This window comes from Charadrius vociferus, unplaced genomic scaffold (genome assembly GCF_000708025.1).
Source record: "Charadrius vociferus isolate BGI_N301 unplaced genomic scaffold, ASM70802v2 scaffold257, whole genome shotgun sequence".
Classification (NCBI taxonomy): Eukaryota; Metazoa; Chordata; class Aves; order Charadriiformes; family Charadriidae; genus Charadrius; species Charadrius vociferus.
In genome coordinates this window covers 302,898-321,189 of record NW_009649473.1, presented here as the reverse complement: position 1 = coordinate 321,189, position 18,292 = coordinate 302,898, and the positions used below count along the sequence as shown (strand labels likewise).

Genomic DNA, 18,292 nt, shown 5'->3' with positions numbered 1-18,292 from the left:
CACCTCTCCTATGAGGAGAGGCTGAGAGAGTTGAGGCTGTTCAGCCTGGAGAAGAGAAGGCTCTGGGGAGATCTTATTGTGGCCTTCCAGTACCTAAAGGGGCTACAGGAGAGCTGGGGAAGGACTTTTTACAAGGGCATGTAGTGATAGGACAAGGGGGAATGGCTTTAAACTGTAAGAGGGCAGGTTTAGATTAAACATTAGGAAGAAGTTTTTCACTTTAAGGGTGGTTAAGACACCGGAACGTGTTGCCCAGAGAGGTTTTTGAGGTGTTCCCTGGAGGAACATCCCTGGAGGTGTTTGAGGCCAGGCTGGATGTGGCCTTGGGCAACCTGGTCTAGTGGGAGGTGTCCCTGCCTCATGCAGGGGGGTTGGAACTCAATGATCTTCAAGGTCCTTTCCAACCTAAACCATTCTATGATCTCTTACAACCTGTGGCCCGTTAGCACATTAAGGCTTTGGAGGGGAAGCACAATAGTGGTACTGAGGCAGATGTTTGTGAGCTTGGGTATGCTGCTGTTTCCTTGACTCGTAATAGTGTTTTTGTCTGGAGTGTCGTGATATATTTTCTGGTGTTTCTAGAGTTTTTTCCATGGACTGTGCAGTTATTTTTCCTGTGTTCATATTCTCTTTGCTCTGAAATGCCCTGAGGTAGACATTCCTGACCTTCTAGCAACTGGCCTGGTGATTTTTATGGCTCTTTTAAGTGCTGTTAATAGATTAATAAATACAGCAATTACAAGTATTTGCTTTATAACAAATGTATTCAAAGCAGTTGATTTAGGGTTTCAAGGGAAAGTGGCCCTTGTACTGAAACTGCATGTAACAGTTTTAGTGCAGGTTTTGTCTCCTGTTGGATGGAAGAGATACCATGTGCCACATATGATGCATCTTAGCAGCCACCCTTTTCAAGGTCAGATCTGGATCTCGTTCCTTTGGCTTAATTCTGGGGCATAAGGATTGCTGTGCTGTAGTAGTTGTAGCAGAGTTAGTCAAAACTTAAGCTGCAGCTTTGTTATTTTTACTAGATGCACTTATAGTATTAATAATCAGTTTGACTTGGTGGCTTATTAATTATTAATTCCCATTCATTTTAAGGATGTCACTGGTGTAGTAAGAATTAGTGTGCTGTTTAGTTAAATACATATGTTGTATTAAGTTTAAACCCACCCTGCTCTACGTGCTCACAGAAGTGCATGCGTTCTGGTTCTTCAGTGTTTTGTCCCACTTGAACTATTTTCATGCTGTTCTTTCCCCTTGCTTCCTCTCCTTTAGGTCTGCACTTCTCTATGGTGTATAACGTCTGAGCCTTTGGTACAGCCTTGATGATGCTTGTATTGAACTAACCTAGAACTTGCTTAAATTATAATTCTTGAAACAATAAAAATGAAAAATACTTTTGAAAAAATTAAACTCTATCTTCAATTTGTTATGGAGAGATATTTGTAATGATTGGTGAAAGTTCTGCAGTAGCTTTGGAAATGTCATAATTATCCAACTAGCGCTCTGAAGGGTTTAGCATTCATTATTACAAGATGAAAGCTTTGGTAGGTTGAAAATAGTCATTTGTTGTAACCATAACTTCTTTTTTTTTCCTTCTTGCAGTTCCCACCCACTCATTCACCCATGCACTTCAACCTTAGAATGATTTCCTATCCTGAGTTCATGGGAATTATGAACAAGGGTAGCTGTTGTCATAAGCATTGTAAAAGCTTTATAAAAAAAAAAAAAGAGGAGGGGGAGGAAGGTTGGAGAGGGTGAAGGAACAAGGAACAGTTGTATTGATTATTTTGTTCTTCTGATCAAAAGCTTAAGGCAAATATTTAAAGTACTTAATTTCAGAATGCTGCAATTTTGTATGAGTTCTAACTTCTATCATCTTTCAAAATGGGGGGGTTATGTGACTTTCTGGTAGTTCAGCTTTAGATTTTGTTTAAGTTTTTTATGTTTAAACTTTCTAAACATTAAAGTCTCTTGCACTTTACTTTTTTGGTATTCAAAGTATTTTAGTTACCTGGAGACAGGAAAATTCTGAACGTAATTAGTAGAAGGCCCAATATTCATCAAAAGCTTCTTTGAAAACTAACTTAAATCCATGAAATTTGTGTTGCTTCAATCAAAAGATTAAGGGTTCATGAGAACAGTACTTTGAAAAAATAAAATAAAAATCTACAAGCATGATATGCAACTTCAGCCTAAAATTTAGGAAATTTTTTCTTGAAGAGATCTAAGAATGGGATCTGTTTGTGGCTGTGTGTTGAAGGTACATAATCAAGTTATGTAGATCTGAATTGGGCGTTAATGACAATATATTGCAGGGTTTAGATCAACTTTTCCTCACATTGAGGGATTGTAGGGACTTGGGGTAAACCTGCTTCTGGTGGTGGTCATCTCTTTTCTTTTATCAAATTTTGGACTGTGAAAGAAGAAATGGTGGGAAGCAGGTGGGGGCTGAGGATTGCAGATGTAGTTATGTGGCGTGTAGGTGGCTCGTATCGGTGTTGCTCGGGGCGCGCAACTGTCTGTAATGTTGCGTGTTTCTTTGTACTATATTCTTAGCTTCTTTTGTCTTTTTTAGTTGGGGTGAGTGTTGTGCTTGTATTGTTGTAAGGGTAGCTTTCTTTTTTTTTATTTTGAATGCAGTGATAACATCCTTGAATTTGAGCTGTTAATGTGGAAGAATATACAAACTATCACATGCTTACATATTTTGTATGATCTGGTGGTAGCATATATAATAACTTAAATTCCTGATGTCTTTTCAAACACAGCCATGCATTCAGTGCTTACTTTGACTTGTGTTTTGTTCATATTTCTGGTCATTTGTACATATCCTGACAGTTTTAATGGAAACTATTTGAGAAAATGATCCTTAATCTTTTTATGCTGCTGCAATACTGACTATGAATTCTCCTCCAGGTGCCCAGATTATTGATTTGATGATGCTTGTAATAGACGTGACAAAAGGGATGCAGACGCAGTCAGCAGAGTGCTTGGTAATTGGGCAAATTGCCTGCCAGAAGATGGTGGTAGTTCTGAACAAAATAGATCTCCTTCCAGAGGGGAAGAGACAAAGTGCCATTGAGAAGATGACTAAGAAAATGCAGAAGACCTTGGAAAATACAAAGTAAGTTAACAGTAATATTAACAGCTAACTTGTAACAAAAGGTTTAACAAAAATAACTTCACCCACATTTCCCTTCCAAAGTGCTTCTGAACATGCCAAATTTGGCCCCTACTAGGTGAAATACATAAAGACATCTAGCAAAGATGATGAGAGTGGGAAGATTACCAGAAATTCAAATGCAGTCCTGAATTTGTATCTGCAAGTGTCATGTGTAGAGAGATATTTTCCTGTAATGACACTTTTCAGTTTAAAGGGCTGCTTGGAATTCAGATTGGATAAAACACAGCCAGAATACCCAGGTGAAGAATTAGGGTTTTTTTCACTGTTGAGAAGAAAATGTTAAGGCTTCTCCTTAACTGAGGGTGAAAAATGTGATTGCCCTAACTAGGGAGAGCAGAACGATGGAAGCTAATATAATGTAACGTGGCTCTGGCTGGGATGATGTTTGTTAGTCCTGTGTAGGTAAATTGAGGTGTACATAATGAGTGAAGTGCAGTGAGATTCATGAGTGGAAATATGGCTGTTGTGAAGTGGGAAGATACAGTACGAACACAGTACTCATTTGGTGGGTACACAAATTGAAGGACAGCTTCCCTTTCAACTGTGCCACGGCCACAATAGTGACTATAAAGATGTTGGTGTCTTTCCAGCTCCTGTGTTGTTCTTGGGTCTGTTCATTTTGCTGAGAATGTTACAGAGGTCACCAAGAAAGTGAAATTCTGTCTTTTGAACTTAGATAGAATCCTACAAATTTCAGTTCTCTCTGGCAGCTGTTGAATTTAAGGGCAAATAAATACAGGGTGGCTTGGTTTTCTGTGTAGGTTGGTGCCCCTTGTTTTCGGGGAGCTAGAGAAAGGAGACACCTGCAATATCTCAAAGCATTTTGGATCCACAATTTTTTATAGCTGTGAGTCTGATCAAACTCTCAGGTAATCCCAATGGGGATAGCATTGAGGTAATAAAGTTAATAAAAACTTAGGGATAATTATCTAAGGGCTTTTTTGTGGTTTTATTTGGTTGTTTGAGAGGTTGATGTATAGAATGTGAATTAAGCAGCATTATAATTAATAGTCATTTTCTATCTGTTTCTCACCCATGCCAAGAAGTTAATGATTTTTGAGAGAGTTTATCTTAATATACTACTTAAGTTTATTTTGTCCTTCTTTTAAAATTTTTTTTATTCTTCTTGAAGGGCAGTAATTGCTGCTGCAGATGATACTTCATTCTTGATTTAGTCCAAGATGGTATTGTGAATGATTGATAACAAAGACTTTGCTAGTTGCATATTTATAAAAGGAAGACAAATTTTTCTAAGGAAACTGGTGTTCAGAAATGCTTTATGTACACTGCTTGAATTAAATCTTCTCTTTATATCCTGCAGTACAGGTGGGTCTTTACAGTATGTCTTGAAAATTGGCAGTCTTTGTCAAAACTGAAGGGGAAGCGAGGTTTTTGAAACAGTTGACATGCGAACTGTGTGAGGTCCTTACCCCTAGCCACCTTTTAAAACAAGGATGATCGCAACAGCTGTGTTTCCAACTGGAGAGAAATGGTCCTGTTTGCAATGTTTTAATTACACATTTGAACTCTGGATCCTAGAAATGCTCTTTTATTGGATGTGTTCTGTGTACTGTTCTCATAACAAAAATTCAGTTTTTGCATGTGCAGACTGCTTTATGGTGCTTTGAAAGCACTGCTGACCTGGGCCTGACTGCGAAGTGCTTGTCCTGTTGCATCTCAGGCATGAGTTGTTTCTCAACAGCCTCTTTTCCCACGTGACTTTGAATTTCCCAAACACATGTTTTCTAACTGTTTTTGTATTTCTAAACTACTCTTGTTAGCAAAGGGTGCCCTGAGACTGTGTAACAGCTGCCTCTGACCTTAAAGAGTTGACAGTTTGGTTTTTTTTTTTCTCAGGAATAGTTTACTTGTTGATTATTATTTCTCTACATACACTGGCACGTGTGCATAATTCCATAACAGTAAGGAGATCTGAAGGCTCTTGCAGCTTTATAGAGTAGGTGTTGCCCTTGATGCTGGGGAAATTATTGTAGTGCTGTCAGGACATTCCATGGAAGGTGGAAAAAAATAGGCAGAGGAAAGCAATGGTCGTATATTTGCATAGTTTGACACTTGTAAATTTAACCTAATCAAAACTTGCTTGTTCCGTGGTTTGGTGCCAAAAGTAAAAGCAAGCTGTCTCTATGAATGGAATTACTATTTTTTCATAGGTTTTCTCACATGCCAGCTTTTATCTTTGTCCAGCAGGATCTAAACTCTGACAATAAATCGCTGTGATGGAGTAAGAGTTTTAGTAGGGCTGAATCGTGTTTAGAAGTGCCTCCAAAAGCAGTGTATGATTACTCCAGTTTGTTCTGATATATGGAAAAAGGAGTGAAGCACCTGGTTCAGCATAAATTTCTACTTATTGCAATATAATACCCTAAAGTATTTGTATGAAAATAAACTTCCAAAAGTTTTATGGTTAATCACAGGAATTTTCAGTGCACGTTTTTATTACCTGTTATGCCTAGATGCCTCAGACTTATGGCATATAAACAAAGAAAATTCCTTATATGCTCGATTACTTATTTGGTCACTAAATGAGCTCCCTATGTAGAATGTTACATTTCTTTTCTTTTTTAAGGTACTGTCTTTTTCCTCCCAGCTCACTTTCTTTTTGATAAAATTTATGGGGGGTGGGTGTCAAAAGGATGACAACAATAATTACGTTTGGTCTGAACCTGTTGCATAAGAATCAAGTATCTATAAGGACCAATTTTTTTTGTTTTATTGCTGATTATTATTCCATTGCTTTAATATGTATATCTCACACGGCTGATCCTGAATTTTTGCAAAAATGCAATAGTAATTTGACTTGTACTCTAACTTCTCTTTCCAAAATGTAGGCAAAACAGGCTATCTGATTATTCAAATACTAGGTTTTAGAGAACAAAATTTATGAGTTCAGTCAGCAGACTTTAAAAAAGCTGCTGAATATTACAGACTTGAAGAGTAAAATTCAAAATTAGCAAGAGAAAAGCTAAACTGAGGTTAATGGTGGAGGTACTGCTCTTCGCTGAACCTTTGCGTGTTTGAGATTGTGGGTTTCATGAACTTTGATTTCAGTAGATTTAAGTCTTTCTGTTGTCTTCAAGTCTTGTGGTTTGCTTGCAGACTCAGATAGAAGTTGTGTTGCCACCTTGCATTTGGCTCCTGTTTTGAAGGTTATGGCTCTACAGCTACCATTATAATTGCTTTAATGACAGTTGAAAACAGTGCTAGTCTCCAGGTAAAAGGGCTTGAATGGAAAGCCACTGCAACAAGGCCTGGGTAACAGAACCTTGCTTCTGAAATAAACTTGAGGTCTTGCTTTTAACTGCCACAGAGCTGAATCAGTAGCTATTATTAAACAGGATTGAAGATTTTGTAGTGAATTCCAGTAGCGCAGATGCGAGTAATTCAAGAAAAAATTGTCAGTTCTTCACTGTGTGGAAAGAAGCAGGTAAATCAATTTGAAGGAGTTTCCTTGCCTTCATTGCCAGATGAGTCTGGAACTACTTTACATTGACACATGTAGGAGATCTGCGGTCTAATGGTGGGAGTCTTTCTCTCTTTCAGGTTCTGTGGGTGTCCTATTGTTGCTGTTGCAGCAAAGCCCGGTGGACCAGAAGCCCCAGAGTCTGAGAATCCACTAGGTGTTTCTGAATTAATTGAGGTACCTGCTGAAGAACATAATAACAACATAAAACATACTTGAACTTTTCTTGAAGTCTTTTGGAGTATGTTGTACTAGTATTTAGAGCTGAGGAACTCCTGCATTAATGTCAGTCTTAAGAAATATGATTCTTTAGGCATTCCTTCCAGTGAATGGAAAAGTTGAGGTTGGATGCCCCAAGAGTGGTTCTTCTTTTTCAACTACTAGGCTTCAATACCTTTCAATAGCTGTGTCTTAAACAGCTATCATACCTGTGGTGAAATTGGTTTTAAAGTTGCAAAGAATTACAAAGCGTAACAAATAAAAACGGCTTTAAAATTCTACCATATCCTTGGTATGTGCTGTGTTATGATTGTACCACAGTTAAGAAAACAGTAAAGTTGTGGTCAAGCACTCATAAGTTACACGTTGGGAATTGTCTCCTTCCTTCGTGTGTGTGGATTATGATCCAGTGTTTAAGTGCATGAGTCTTTATTCTGAACAACCCCTACCCTCTTCCTTGCACAAGATGGACAGAGCTCAACTGGTGAGCAAGTAGTCTGTATTTTATTTTAATTCTTATTATTCTCCGTGTGGCCTCATGACTCCATTCAAATACTGTTCTGCATTCAGAATGATTAATTTCCTCCTGGACTTTTCTTTGGCACACATTGCTGTGGTCGTGAGCACTTGGCAAACAGTTAATTTACTTCCAAAAGACTTATAGGAAGTGTAGAGGTGACTTTAATCCATATTTAGATTGGGAAGCTGAGGCACAAAGGAGTTAAGTCCATTGAGTTTGCTAATTTTAGTTGCGAAAGTTGAGGAAACTAGGAACTCTTTTGGGATGTGCTTGTGTTCAGATCATAGCACCTGCCAATTTTGATTGCAATTGTGAGTGCTTAGCACTTCTGTTAAGCTTTGAGGTTTCTGTTCTGACAGTCTGAGGTGTATAGTCAGTGATTACCCGTGGAAAGTTTCATTTTTAAGAGAATGACAATACAGGGGAGTTCTGGCATAAGCAAGTGTAGAATCTGTCCTCTAGAGGAGCACCACCTGCTTTCGTGATAAAACCGTCTTTCTCTGTGATATGCTGCCTTACTTACTGCATGCCTTGCACATCTGCAAAAGATAAAAAGCATGGCCTGGATTTACCCTGTGCCCTGAATGAGGCAGGGCTTAGAAAAAACTGTATGACTGTATAACTAATACTATATTAGACCCATATGAACAAGAGAAAGACTTTAAGCAAACTGATGCTTTACAGGTATACTTAGTTCCAGCAATGTGGGTTGGGGTTTTTTGGGGGGGTGGTTAGCAGGTGGGAGAAAAAAAACTCTCAGGTTTTCAAAAAAAAGTAAGGGCAAGACACTTAAAACAGCTGTTTGAGAGCAGTTCATAGCTTGTAGTAGACTTGTCACCCTTTCTGTGAATAAGCTTTAGGGAGAAGTAGCATCTTTGCCCTGGAGGGGCACCACTGTTACTTGCAGACAGCAGAAAGTAGTCTTAAAACAAAAGCATCATTCTTTGCAGACTTGGCAAGGTCTGATTTGGATGCTGCCAGGTTTAAAATACTTAAATTGTTGAAGTTAGGGTGCAGCACCGGTCATCAAAAAATCTAGGGATGTCTGGCCCTGGGCAGCATGGTTTGTCGCACCTCCTCCCAGGCACGTGTGGTCTGCCCTGGGCTCGGGGGTGTGACGTGGTGTATGGCCTTAGGATAGACTTAGCAAGACTATTGCCCACAGCAATGCTTAGACGGGTGGTGATAGGCAAGTCCTTAGTTCTGCCTTCATCTCGTTCCCGTTAGATTTACCTGGGGTGTTCCCAAGGGTTAAAACCTTTGGAGGAAATACCCATGTTGCAGCCGTTTCTGTCAACTCTGAGACTGAATATTAGAAGAGCTGGCAAATGCTGCGTGAGCCCTGCTGTTCAGCTTCAAGGTATTGTCCTTGATAAGAGACTCTCTTCATTTTTCTGCCATTATAACTTGGGCTTAACCTGCACTTTCTGACCTTAAAAGTAGACATTAAAGTCAGTGCCAAGTTTATATGCTGATGTTATAACAGGCAGAGATTAAAAGTGATTTGAGACAGGGGTGAACCTGTTCCTCTGAAGCACTGTTGGGTAAATGACTACATTTCTATAAGGTCCTCTGTCTATGGTGATATATTTTAAGAAACATAGTCTTTATAAGCAAAACAAAAATCCTAAACTTCAAGAGTTTCTCTAGAAATAGGTAGTGTAATAGCTGGTTTTTAGTGGTTTAATCCTCCAAGAAGCGTTAACGGAAATCTGAAGGGGAAGTTGACTTTGAAAACTTAACCCAATATAATAGTTTTTCTGGGAGGGAGGCAGGGATGGGCTTTATGGGGCACTAATATCTGTATATAAGTTCATTTTCACAAAATCCAAAAAAGCTGAAGTAGCAAAATGCACTGTAAAATCGTACTTTTGAGAGGGGGGGAGGAAAAAGAAGGGGGATGGGGACATAAAGGATTTTTTTTCTTTGCTGCAGTGTTTATATTGGGTTTGGCAGCAACTTTATGGCCAGTACAGTTTTGCTAACCAAGCTAAATGTGCAGCACCAAATCTTTCTAAGGCAGAAAAATCGAACTGTTGCTGCTAAGTGTGCGTCTCCTCTATGGCACGCACAGTTAATTTGACATTGGTGTGTTCTAAGCTCATTGGGAGATGCCTGAAATCAGTAAAACTGCAAGCTTGTTCAATCAATCATCCGCTTGCCTTCCTTTTGCTGGATGACTGTCATGACTTTTCACCCAGGCATGGTGCTGCTTTTATCTTTTTTTTTTTTCAGGTCCTGAAGTCTCAGGCTTACCTGCCATCAAGAGACCCCTCGGGACACTTCCTTATGGCAGTCGACCACTGTTTCTCTATCAAGGGTCAAGGCACTGTGATGACAGGGACTATTCTTTCTGGCTCTGTTAGCCTGGGTGACAATGTGGAGATTCCTGCCCTGAAGGTGAGTCTCTCATTTTTGCTCCCCCCCAGTTTTCCTGGTAGAAGGACACACTCAACAAAGAAGAGAGTGTTCTCTTCCAATCTGAAATTATTCAATTATTTTCAATGTCTGGTTTTTTTGTTGTTGTTTTTGTACTTTACTATAAGCCAGCTTGCAATAGGAAGGCAGTTAGAGATTTTTACATAGGGCAGATGGTAAAGTTACGTGCTCAATTTTAGTTGAATGAAGAGGGAAGACTGACCTGGCTTAGCACATTAGGCTTTTGAATTCAGAAAAGCAAGGTGGGCATGGTCCCAAGATGGAATGTGCCCAAGGACTGAACAAGGTTTGAGTGAGGTTACTTTCTTCTGAGATCTGCTGCAATGAGAAGGCTTGCAAAAGAACCAGGGTGGGTAGGCTTCCCGAGATGTCTGGAAGCGAAGGAAATGACAAGAAGAGGACGTTGAAATGCTTTATGTGCATTCTTTTTGTTTGGGGCTTTAATTGATGTCAGCATGTTCTGGGAGAACTGCTGGGATGCAGTTAGCTGGCTTGCTGCAGTTGGGTGTTTTAGAGAGGCTGTAGAAAGTCAGGAGGCCTTTCAGTGGTGTTTGAACTGCTTAACTGTTGTTACTATTTTTCTTAAAATATCTTCATCTTTTAAAAGAAAGCAAGGTGACTTTATGCTTGGAACAGGTGAAGCCTGTTTCACAGATGCTGATTTGGACTGCTCGGACTTTCCCTTTTTATTAATTGCCCGAAATGAGTCAAGACTTGAGGACTGTTTTGTAGCTACCACTTGAAGTAGACCTTGCCAGTTACATTCTGAGAGTAGGCAGCTTTTGGCTGAACCAACCTGGATGAGACCCTTTTGGTGGTATCATAATTGTCCTCAAGTCATGTTACTATAAGGACCTTATTCTTTGAACGTGATGCTTCCTCATTTTTGCCTGTACTTTGTGGGCAAGTGAAGGACTAAGTGAGGCATTCTGATTTCACCTGAAGTATTTTCCTGATAATTGACAACTATAATTTTTGGTCAGCCTCTACTGTCATACCTGTGGCTATCTAGCTTATGTCATATTGTCCTTTTCATAAAAGTAATTAGCATGACACGTACCCTATCATGTCTGCTCACTGCCCATATTCTCATTTGCAGTATGCAGCCTGTTCTGGGAAACCACGCTTGTAATTCCTGCAGGGAAAATATGCTTTGCTCTGGTTTCAACCTCTCCTGCTTTTCCCTTTCTTAGGATTCCTTCCCTTTTCTGTTGTGTCCTGCTTGCTGTTCTGGGCCTGCCTGCACCAGGGGGTTCAGGGAGGGAGAAGCGGTTTGGAGTGCGAGGCTGCTGCTTATGGGTGGTGGGCGATGTCTCCTGCCCCGCAGGGCTCTTGCGTGGCTGCCTCGCCGCTTTTCTTTTGGCGTAGCACTGGCCAAACTTCCTGTCACTTCGTGCCCTGGGAGATGGGGGTGAGAGAGAGCACAGTAATTACTTCTTGCAAAGAAAGAATGCGTAACTAGATTGTATCTGGAAATGACTGTTCAGTTCTTCGTGTATAGTCCAAGAATGTTTTGGAGAAATACATTTAGGAATCAATCTGTTCTTTGAGAATCCGTATGATGGGGAAAATGACAAAAATATAGTGAATAACTTGCATATTGCGAATGGGGATTTAAAAGGATGGTAGGGAAGGCTTTAAGTGGGGACTTTAAAAGATGCTTTCTTCCCAAATGATTGGGGGAGCAGTGAAGTGAAAGGCAAGTTAGCAGGTAAATAGGTCATTGACAGAAAGAAGCCGGATCATTTGACTTTCATGGCATTAACGACTTCTGTCAGAGCTTTAGTTATTTTCGATTGTTGTTAATGAATTAATCCTTCTATTGGCTTGTGTGAAACAGAAGATGCAATCAAACCTGAGTGGTCATAGCGGTGGGCAGAGTTTTGCATTGTTTTTTGCCACTAGCAGCTTGTGACTATTCATGTTCACATTGTACGCGTATGGAAACCAGGGCGCCGCGAAAGGAAGCAACTTTTGTAAGTTTGAGTTGTGTGTTGTGCTTGCCCCTGCTAGCATCATGCAGAGTTGGGTTAGGATACCTATAAAAGGTCAAACCTTTCTCAGGCCTACAAGGTAACGGAGGAAGCACATTTCACAACACATTGTGGTTTATGACTCTCTCTGACCTTTTTTTGCCCTGACCCTGTGGTAACTGAGATTGACAGCTGGTGCCCACTGGGCATTTAGGGACATTACAGACCAGCTGCTTTTTAAATTTGAGGAACCCTCTCCCCAAGTGAAGTGGCATCACCTTCCAGTTCTGCTAATGGACTTGGACATCTTTGACCGCTTGAACCTGCACAAAGGAGGGACACAGCAATTAAAAATAAACAGTGACATTCTCGAACACCCATGCTTGCTCTGATTGAGGCTGAGAGCACCAGCAGTGCATGGATTCCTTTATGCTGTTGCCTATGTAAATTGCCATCTGGGGTTCATTATCCATATAGCAAAAAGAAAAATTATATATATGTGTTTGGGAAAAAGCTTTGACACAGCAAACAGTTCACTATCCAATTGAGTTAGTGCTATTTGCTCACTAGCACTTGAAATCTACCTTGAAGAGCATGAGCCTAGGATTTCTGCAGCGAAAACGTGGTGTTGGCAGAATTCTGAATGTCCTTGAAGATTATTTCAGTGGACTTTCAATCTCTACAGTCTTTCAGTTTATAAACTGTAACAACTTGTGACATTTTTATTTCTGTTTTATGAAAGTTCCTATAGAAAGGCATAGTAAGGGTTTTTTTTCAATATAGATTCATTTTATTTTACTGATAGGTTTGGCGATAATCACTCCAAAATATCGATCTAAGTATATTTTGTTTAGTGAATTTAGTTGAAGGTGAGCATGACTGTCAAATTCTCTAGTGCTGCTGTGTCTTAATGTAGCTTGCTTTAATTGAAAAAGGAAAGTGGTGGGGTGTTTTTTGGTTTTTTTTTTCAGTGGGGGAGAATTCTCTTTGCCTTCCTTATCCAGGTTCAAAAGATCATAGTAGCTTAAGAACAGCAGCAACTTAGAAGGCCAATGCAAAACAGGCGAGAACCAGGACTTCTGTTCTTATCATTGTTGTCTCAAAACAAACAAAAAAAATCCTTGTATGAAAAGTAATGCAAAATGCTGTATGGTATGTGTTCTTCCTTCTGCCGAGTGTTAGGGATTCTAGCTTTGGATTGCATGCTTGCAAGCACATTAGGAATACTGGAAGACGGAGTAAAACAGATGGTAATATGTTAAGATTCCTTTAAACATGTTTTGCAGCACAGGAAATGTTCCAGGTTGGTTAATAAGAATCACTCTCTCTGTCTTAAGAGTTGTGAAAGATCATAGGGAGGGGTCAAGTCTGAACTGAGTGAGGAGGCAGAGATAGATGTATACAGTTAATGGATATAAATCTGGTCATCCTGAAAGTGTTGACTCAGCATTGCCTTACCTGTGATCAAGCGCTGCAGGTATAAAGCAGCCGCAAAGCATGTACATGGCAATCAAGTACAAAGACCACTGTTAAGGGGGATTTTATTTTATTTTTTTTTCCCCAGGACTTGTGTGAAGCAGAAACTTCTCTTGCTTTATCTTCAGGTTCCTATCAGTTGGGTTTAATGTAATTACTGGAAATGTTAGAGCAAGTCAGTGCAAGCTGCATGGCTGGTGGATGTTAATAGCTTCATTGGCGCATATATGAAAGTACAGTACGCTGCTGGTTTGTACTGTGCTTTGTCAGAAGTTCGTGAGTGCCTTGAAGGCTGAGTAGCTGTGTTATTGGTAAACAGTTACGTTTATGTTTATCTCTGGGTGGATCATGTGGGGATTTTTGCTTTGTGCTGAAGAATGTATCTGGTGTAATACAGCGCAATGTCATTTCTTACATAATAAATCATGAGGACACCCAATCATTGGACTGACCTTGGGAGGTGCCTCTTTAGACATTGACAGACTTATGATCTGTCTGAGTGTGGTTGAGCTGTTATCGTTAAAGGGGAAGAGGAATGTTCGTATCGGGTCCAACATTCGCCATCCTTGAGGTTTGCAGTAGACAGTTGCTGTTATTAACACTGAGCATTTAAATCTTTAAAAGTTGCAGGAGTGTTTGCGAAACCCTTCTCTTATAGTTGGAGAGCAGTAATCCAGGTGTTCCAGTAGTCTGATATACTTTCAAGAGGTCACCTGAGACCTCAAATATGAAAATTGTGAGAAACTCACTTCTGTTTATCTAGTCAAGTCTCTGAGTAAATGAGAGCGTTGGTTTAAACCAGTAGTGGATTCTGTCTTGGCAAGGGCCTATTTGCTGTTAAAATTATATTGCCTTCATGAACTTTTAAGAAGCATCATTTTCTAAGTGTGATACTGAGAAGCTTCATGGCTTCATATACTTTCACCATGTGAAAGAGATACTTTATTTTTTTTAAGCTTCTTTCTTGGCTAGATAACCTTGGTCTGTTTTTTGGCAAACATTCTTTAGTTTTTGTGGCTCATCCAACAAAAATTCTTCAGTGTCTGATAGAATAACCTAAATAGTATTTCCAAGACTATTTCCTTCAAACCACCATAGCTATTCAAATCGTAACAGATAACTGCTTTTCCCTATATGCTGACCTGATGTCCCAAGACCTCTGACTAGTGAGCTTGAGTACATAAATGTAGTAAGCACTAATTTTGGTATATTTAAGGACTTTTTACACAGTTGCACAGTTATGTCTTGTCAGAGAACATTTAAATCTTGGAAAACAAAGTTGGATCAAACCCTGCTGAATTTGGATCATGAAGACACCTGTATTTGAGCTTTCATGGTGAAATCTTAAATGTGTTTTTACTGATTTCAGTTTGCATTCTTTGGTCTTCATAAATAGACCCTTTACAAATTTCAGCATATCTTGACTGGTGTTTGCACTGCAAATAGATAGAATCCTTACTAAATTTTCTGAGAGTATGTCCGAATGCTGTTTCTACATGGTTTTTTTTCCCTCAATGCTGCTTGGCTTATTCTTGCCTAATAGTGAGAGAAACAGCCTTTAAAATGCTACGGTTCATCTGCTGTGGAAGAAGTCTAGCTTGCCTTGAATGTTTTCTTTTCACTGAAATGCTGTGAAGGAGGACACTTCAGAAAATTGGCTGGGGGGGACAGTCAATTAAATGTAACTGATAAAATAATGAAAAGGCAGTTCATAATACATATTAAAATACGTGGGTGATAAAATACAAGAATCTTAAATCCTAAATCAATAAATTAAACATATACACATAATGTTATACATGCATTTTAATTCAGCACAAGTATTAAACTATTTCTTTAATTGTCTGCCACTTCTAAAGCGTGGGTTGTGTTTTTTGGAGATTTTCTCCTTTCTTAGAAAACATCAGTGTGAATCCTACTGGTTTTGCATCTGCTGTGGCATTTACTTAAAAGCAAAGCATGCAGGATTTGGCTTACCCTGGAAAGTACTCCGCTTTCAACGTTTAGGATATTATCAGTTGTTTTGGAAGAATTAAACTCCTCAGCACAGTTCTTTGTGGTTAAGTAAAGGATTAAAGACCTGATCCAGTGCCTGTGGAATGAAATTTAGATCTGGCAATAAAAACTTCTCAAATCTTTTTGGCTCGATCTCTTGAGAGAGTAAGAGTAGCAGATGCTGAGGTCTTTCTAAAGATCAGTTCCCTCATTGTCAATGTATGGTTTTGTAAGTTTTTACTGTGTTGGGGGTTTTCTGGTTTTGTTTTTTATTTCTGTTTTAGTTCACACTTTAAAAAAACTAACACCGTGCCCTCAAAAAAAACCCAAACCCACAAAACCCCAAAGAGCAGACTCCATTTTAATTTTGTATTTAAAAAAAAAAAAAAAATCTAGTTAACTTTAGACTTTAAAAAGTCTCAGGAATAAAAACGCTCAGGAAGAGATTTGTGTGTTGCTGTTCTTTCACTACCTGTTACTGAAATACAGTGATTTATTTCATATCACTTGCAATTTTTTATTAAGTATCATGTAGGTACAGTAAAAAGAGGGAGCAAGATAAAGGACTTCGTGTTAAGGGTTGTTTTATTCAGGACCAGGGATAAGACATAATAGAAAGGGAGCTGGGTATATATCATGGGGTTTTAAAATTTTTTCTACTTGGTCAGAGCAGAAGGGAAGGAAGCCAGGGGAGAGCAGCCAACCTGAGCAGTGCTAATCCAAACCATACACTGTATTTTTGGAGCTTGTGTTTCTAATGTGATCTCTGTAGGCAGAAAAGTGGCCTAGTCAGTGTTGGCCAATTAACTCTTCGAATACTAAAATTCCTCTCCAGTTTTTCTTTGAGGTCTAGATGTGCCCTGTGCTCCCTGCCAGCTAGAGTGACTTGGGATACGGATTGCCTTCTAATGGATTAGAAAAATTACCCAAAATATACAAGGTTCTTCCTACAGTGGATCTGAATAGGGAGATATTTGTGTGTGACTTCTGTATTGTATCTATCCACTCAAACCATCTTTAAATGGCTGTTCGGGGTCCAGGCTCCACATGGAAGTGCAGCATTGCTGGAAACAGTACTGTTTTCCAAGGTAGACTTTTAACTTCTGCAGTGTTTCTATGATACTAACTGCTTGTTCTGAGTTATCTGCAATGCTGACTGGTTGTGGTTAGTGCATGAGATAATTAGAAGTGTGTATCTTGTGCTATTGCCATGCAGATAATTTTGCATTAATAGTTAGAAAGTGCAGAGTTCTTACTGCCTAAGAACTGTTCAATGACATTCAAAATGAAAAAGAAACATAGGATCATCTCAACGCTGAGTAGATGAAAATAATGAGATGAACGTTGTATTTTTATTTAATGCAATGACTGATCTTAGGTGAATCAAATTACACTTTTTCTGTCCAGATTTCTCATGAGAGCTGTTAGAAAAGCTGAAGAAAGTGGTTCCAGAAATACAAGGTGGGAAAGAAACAGCTGAAGAAGAGGGAACGAGTGGGCTAACAGGAAAATTATTCAGGTAGAGTTGTTCTGAGGTTGGTCTTGGCACTGCGGTGTAATATTTTCACTGATGACTGCATGCGCTCTCCTATGTATGTAGGCAGTCTCCCTGCTAGCGTGCCACATCAGTGTGCTCTCCTGACTAGTGTAGACTGCTGGCAGATGTGACTTCCATGCATTAGTCTATGATGCTCAGTATGCTGCAGCTCTTTGGGAATAACCAATGTACTGGGTTGCTGGGTCTGATTGGAAAAGCTTAGTATTCCAGTACAAAAGAGTGCCACAATGGGAGAAATGGAGTATCTTCTTGTGTGTCGTATTAGTGAGCAATTTGGCTTCAGTATGACAACATATTTAAAGATAAGCATAGATAAAGATAATACGTAGGTTTGTGACTGCAAAACAAAGTGGAAAAGAAAAGCAAACATCTAGTAAGCTATTAAGATGACAGCTGACCCTTAATTTTATTGCTTTAATTTCCTTCATCTGCTCATTCTACCTATTTCCATCTTTCTCCATCTAGCTGCTTTTCCAGTCTCAAAGTTTGCCCTTCAAAGTGACTGATCTTCTCCACTTACACCATAGATTGAAGAAAAATTTTTCTTCCGCCTGTTCCTCAGCTGTTGTTGCAATCTTGAATAACCATGCAGTTGTGCACGCTTCTTTCCCCTTGCGTACATCTTGGCTTGAAACCTCTGGTGCTTGAAACCAGCATCAGTCAGGGTCAGGTGAGAAACCTTGGGATGGTATTTTTGAACTTTTTTCCATAGGCCGAAGCTATAGTGGGTCTAATGAGAGAAAGGACAAGATGTGATAGACGTTGAGTGGTGTTATCCTCTCAAGGGCAGTTTCTGAAGATGACTAACCAGGTTCCGATACCTCCTCTACACAATATGCCAGCTATTGTTTTCCGAGGGCTAAATGTCTTGCATTTATAATTTGAGAAGGAGTCCTGGAGCCATCTAAAGTGGGTTCTCTAAGCAATGGTTCTGTAAGCTGCATACGGGAGGAGGAAGGTTTTAAGACGGCTTGAGCCATGACTGGGATACAACTGAACAAGAACAGGCATGTTTTCCTGGGACTTGGTAGGTAATATATTTCCTGTGGAACAGTTGCTGCTCCAGTGATTGTGTTGCGTTCTTGGGTTTGTGTACCCTGGGGTTCAAGATGAGTTTGAAACTAAGTTAATGGACATTGCTATAGTAATTGCAAACTTTCATCCAAATGCCTTTTTGTTTAAATTTTATGGTAACTTTTTAAAGCAAAGGATGGCTGGTTTGTGTTTGCATAACTTGTTTGCTTAAGCGTTGCTGCTGCCAGGTCATTAACTTTATTTTTATTTCTTTTAATTTATCAGGTAGAATTGTTCTCAATCAAATTCAATTGAAAACAGACCCACATGCACGTACACATACCGTTTGAGCAAGAATCTTAGTGGAACGCTTGAATAGTAATTGGAAAGGTAGCCTCCTATACGGTGAACATAGCTTTCCCATTGCATT

The 18,292-nt window shown here is 39.5% G+C and overlaps 1 protein-coding gene across 1 annotated transcript in view; it reads left to right on the top strand.

Moving 5' to 3' along the window:
* Positions 1-2,903: 2,903 nt before the first annotated feature.
* EEFSEC (eukaryotic elongation factor, selenocysteine-tRNA-specific) overlaps positions 2,904-18,292 on the top strand; it is a 92,495-nt gene continuing 77,106 nt past the window's right edge. Inside the window, exons 1-3 of the mRNA XM_009889880.1 lie at positions 2,904-3,127; positions 6,749-6,845; positions 9,643-9,807. Coding sequence (XP_009888182.1) covers positions 2,904-3,127; positions 6,749-6,845; positions 9,643-9,807 — 486 coding nt within the window. The remainder of the gene's footprint in view (positions 3,128-6,748; positions 6,846-9,642; positions 9,808-18,292) is intronic.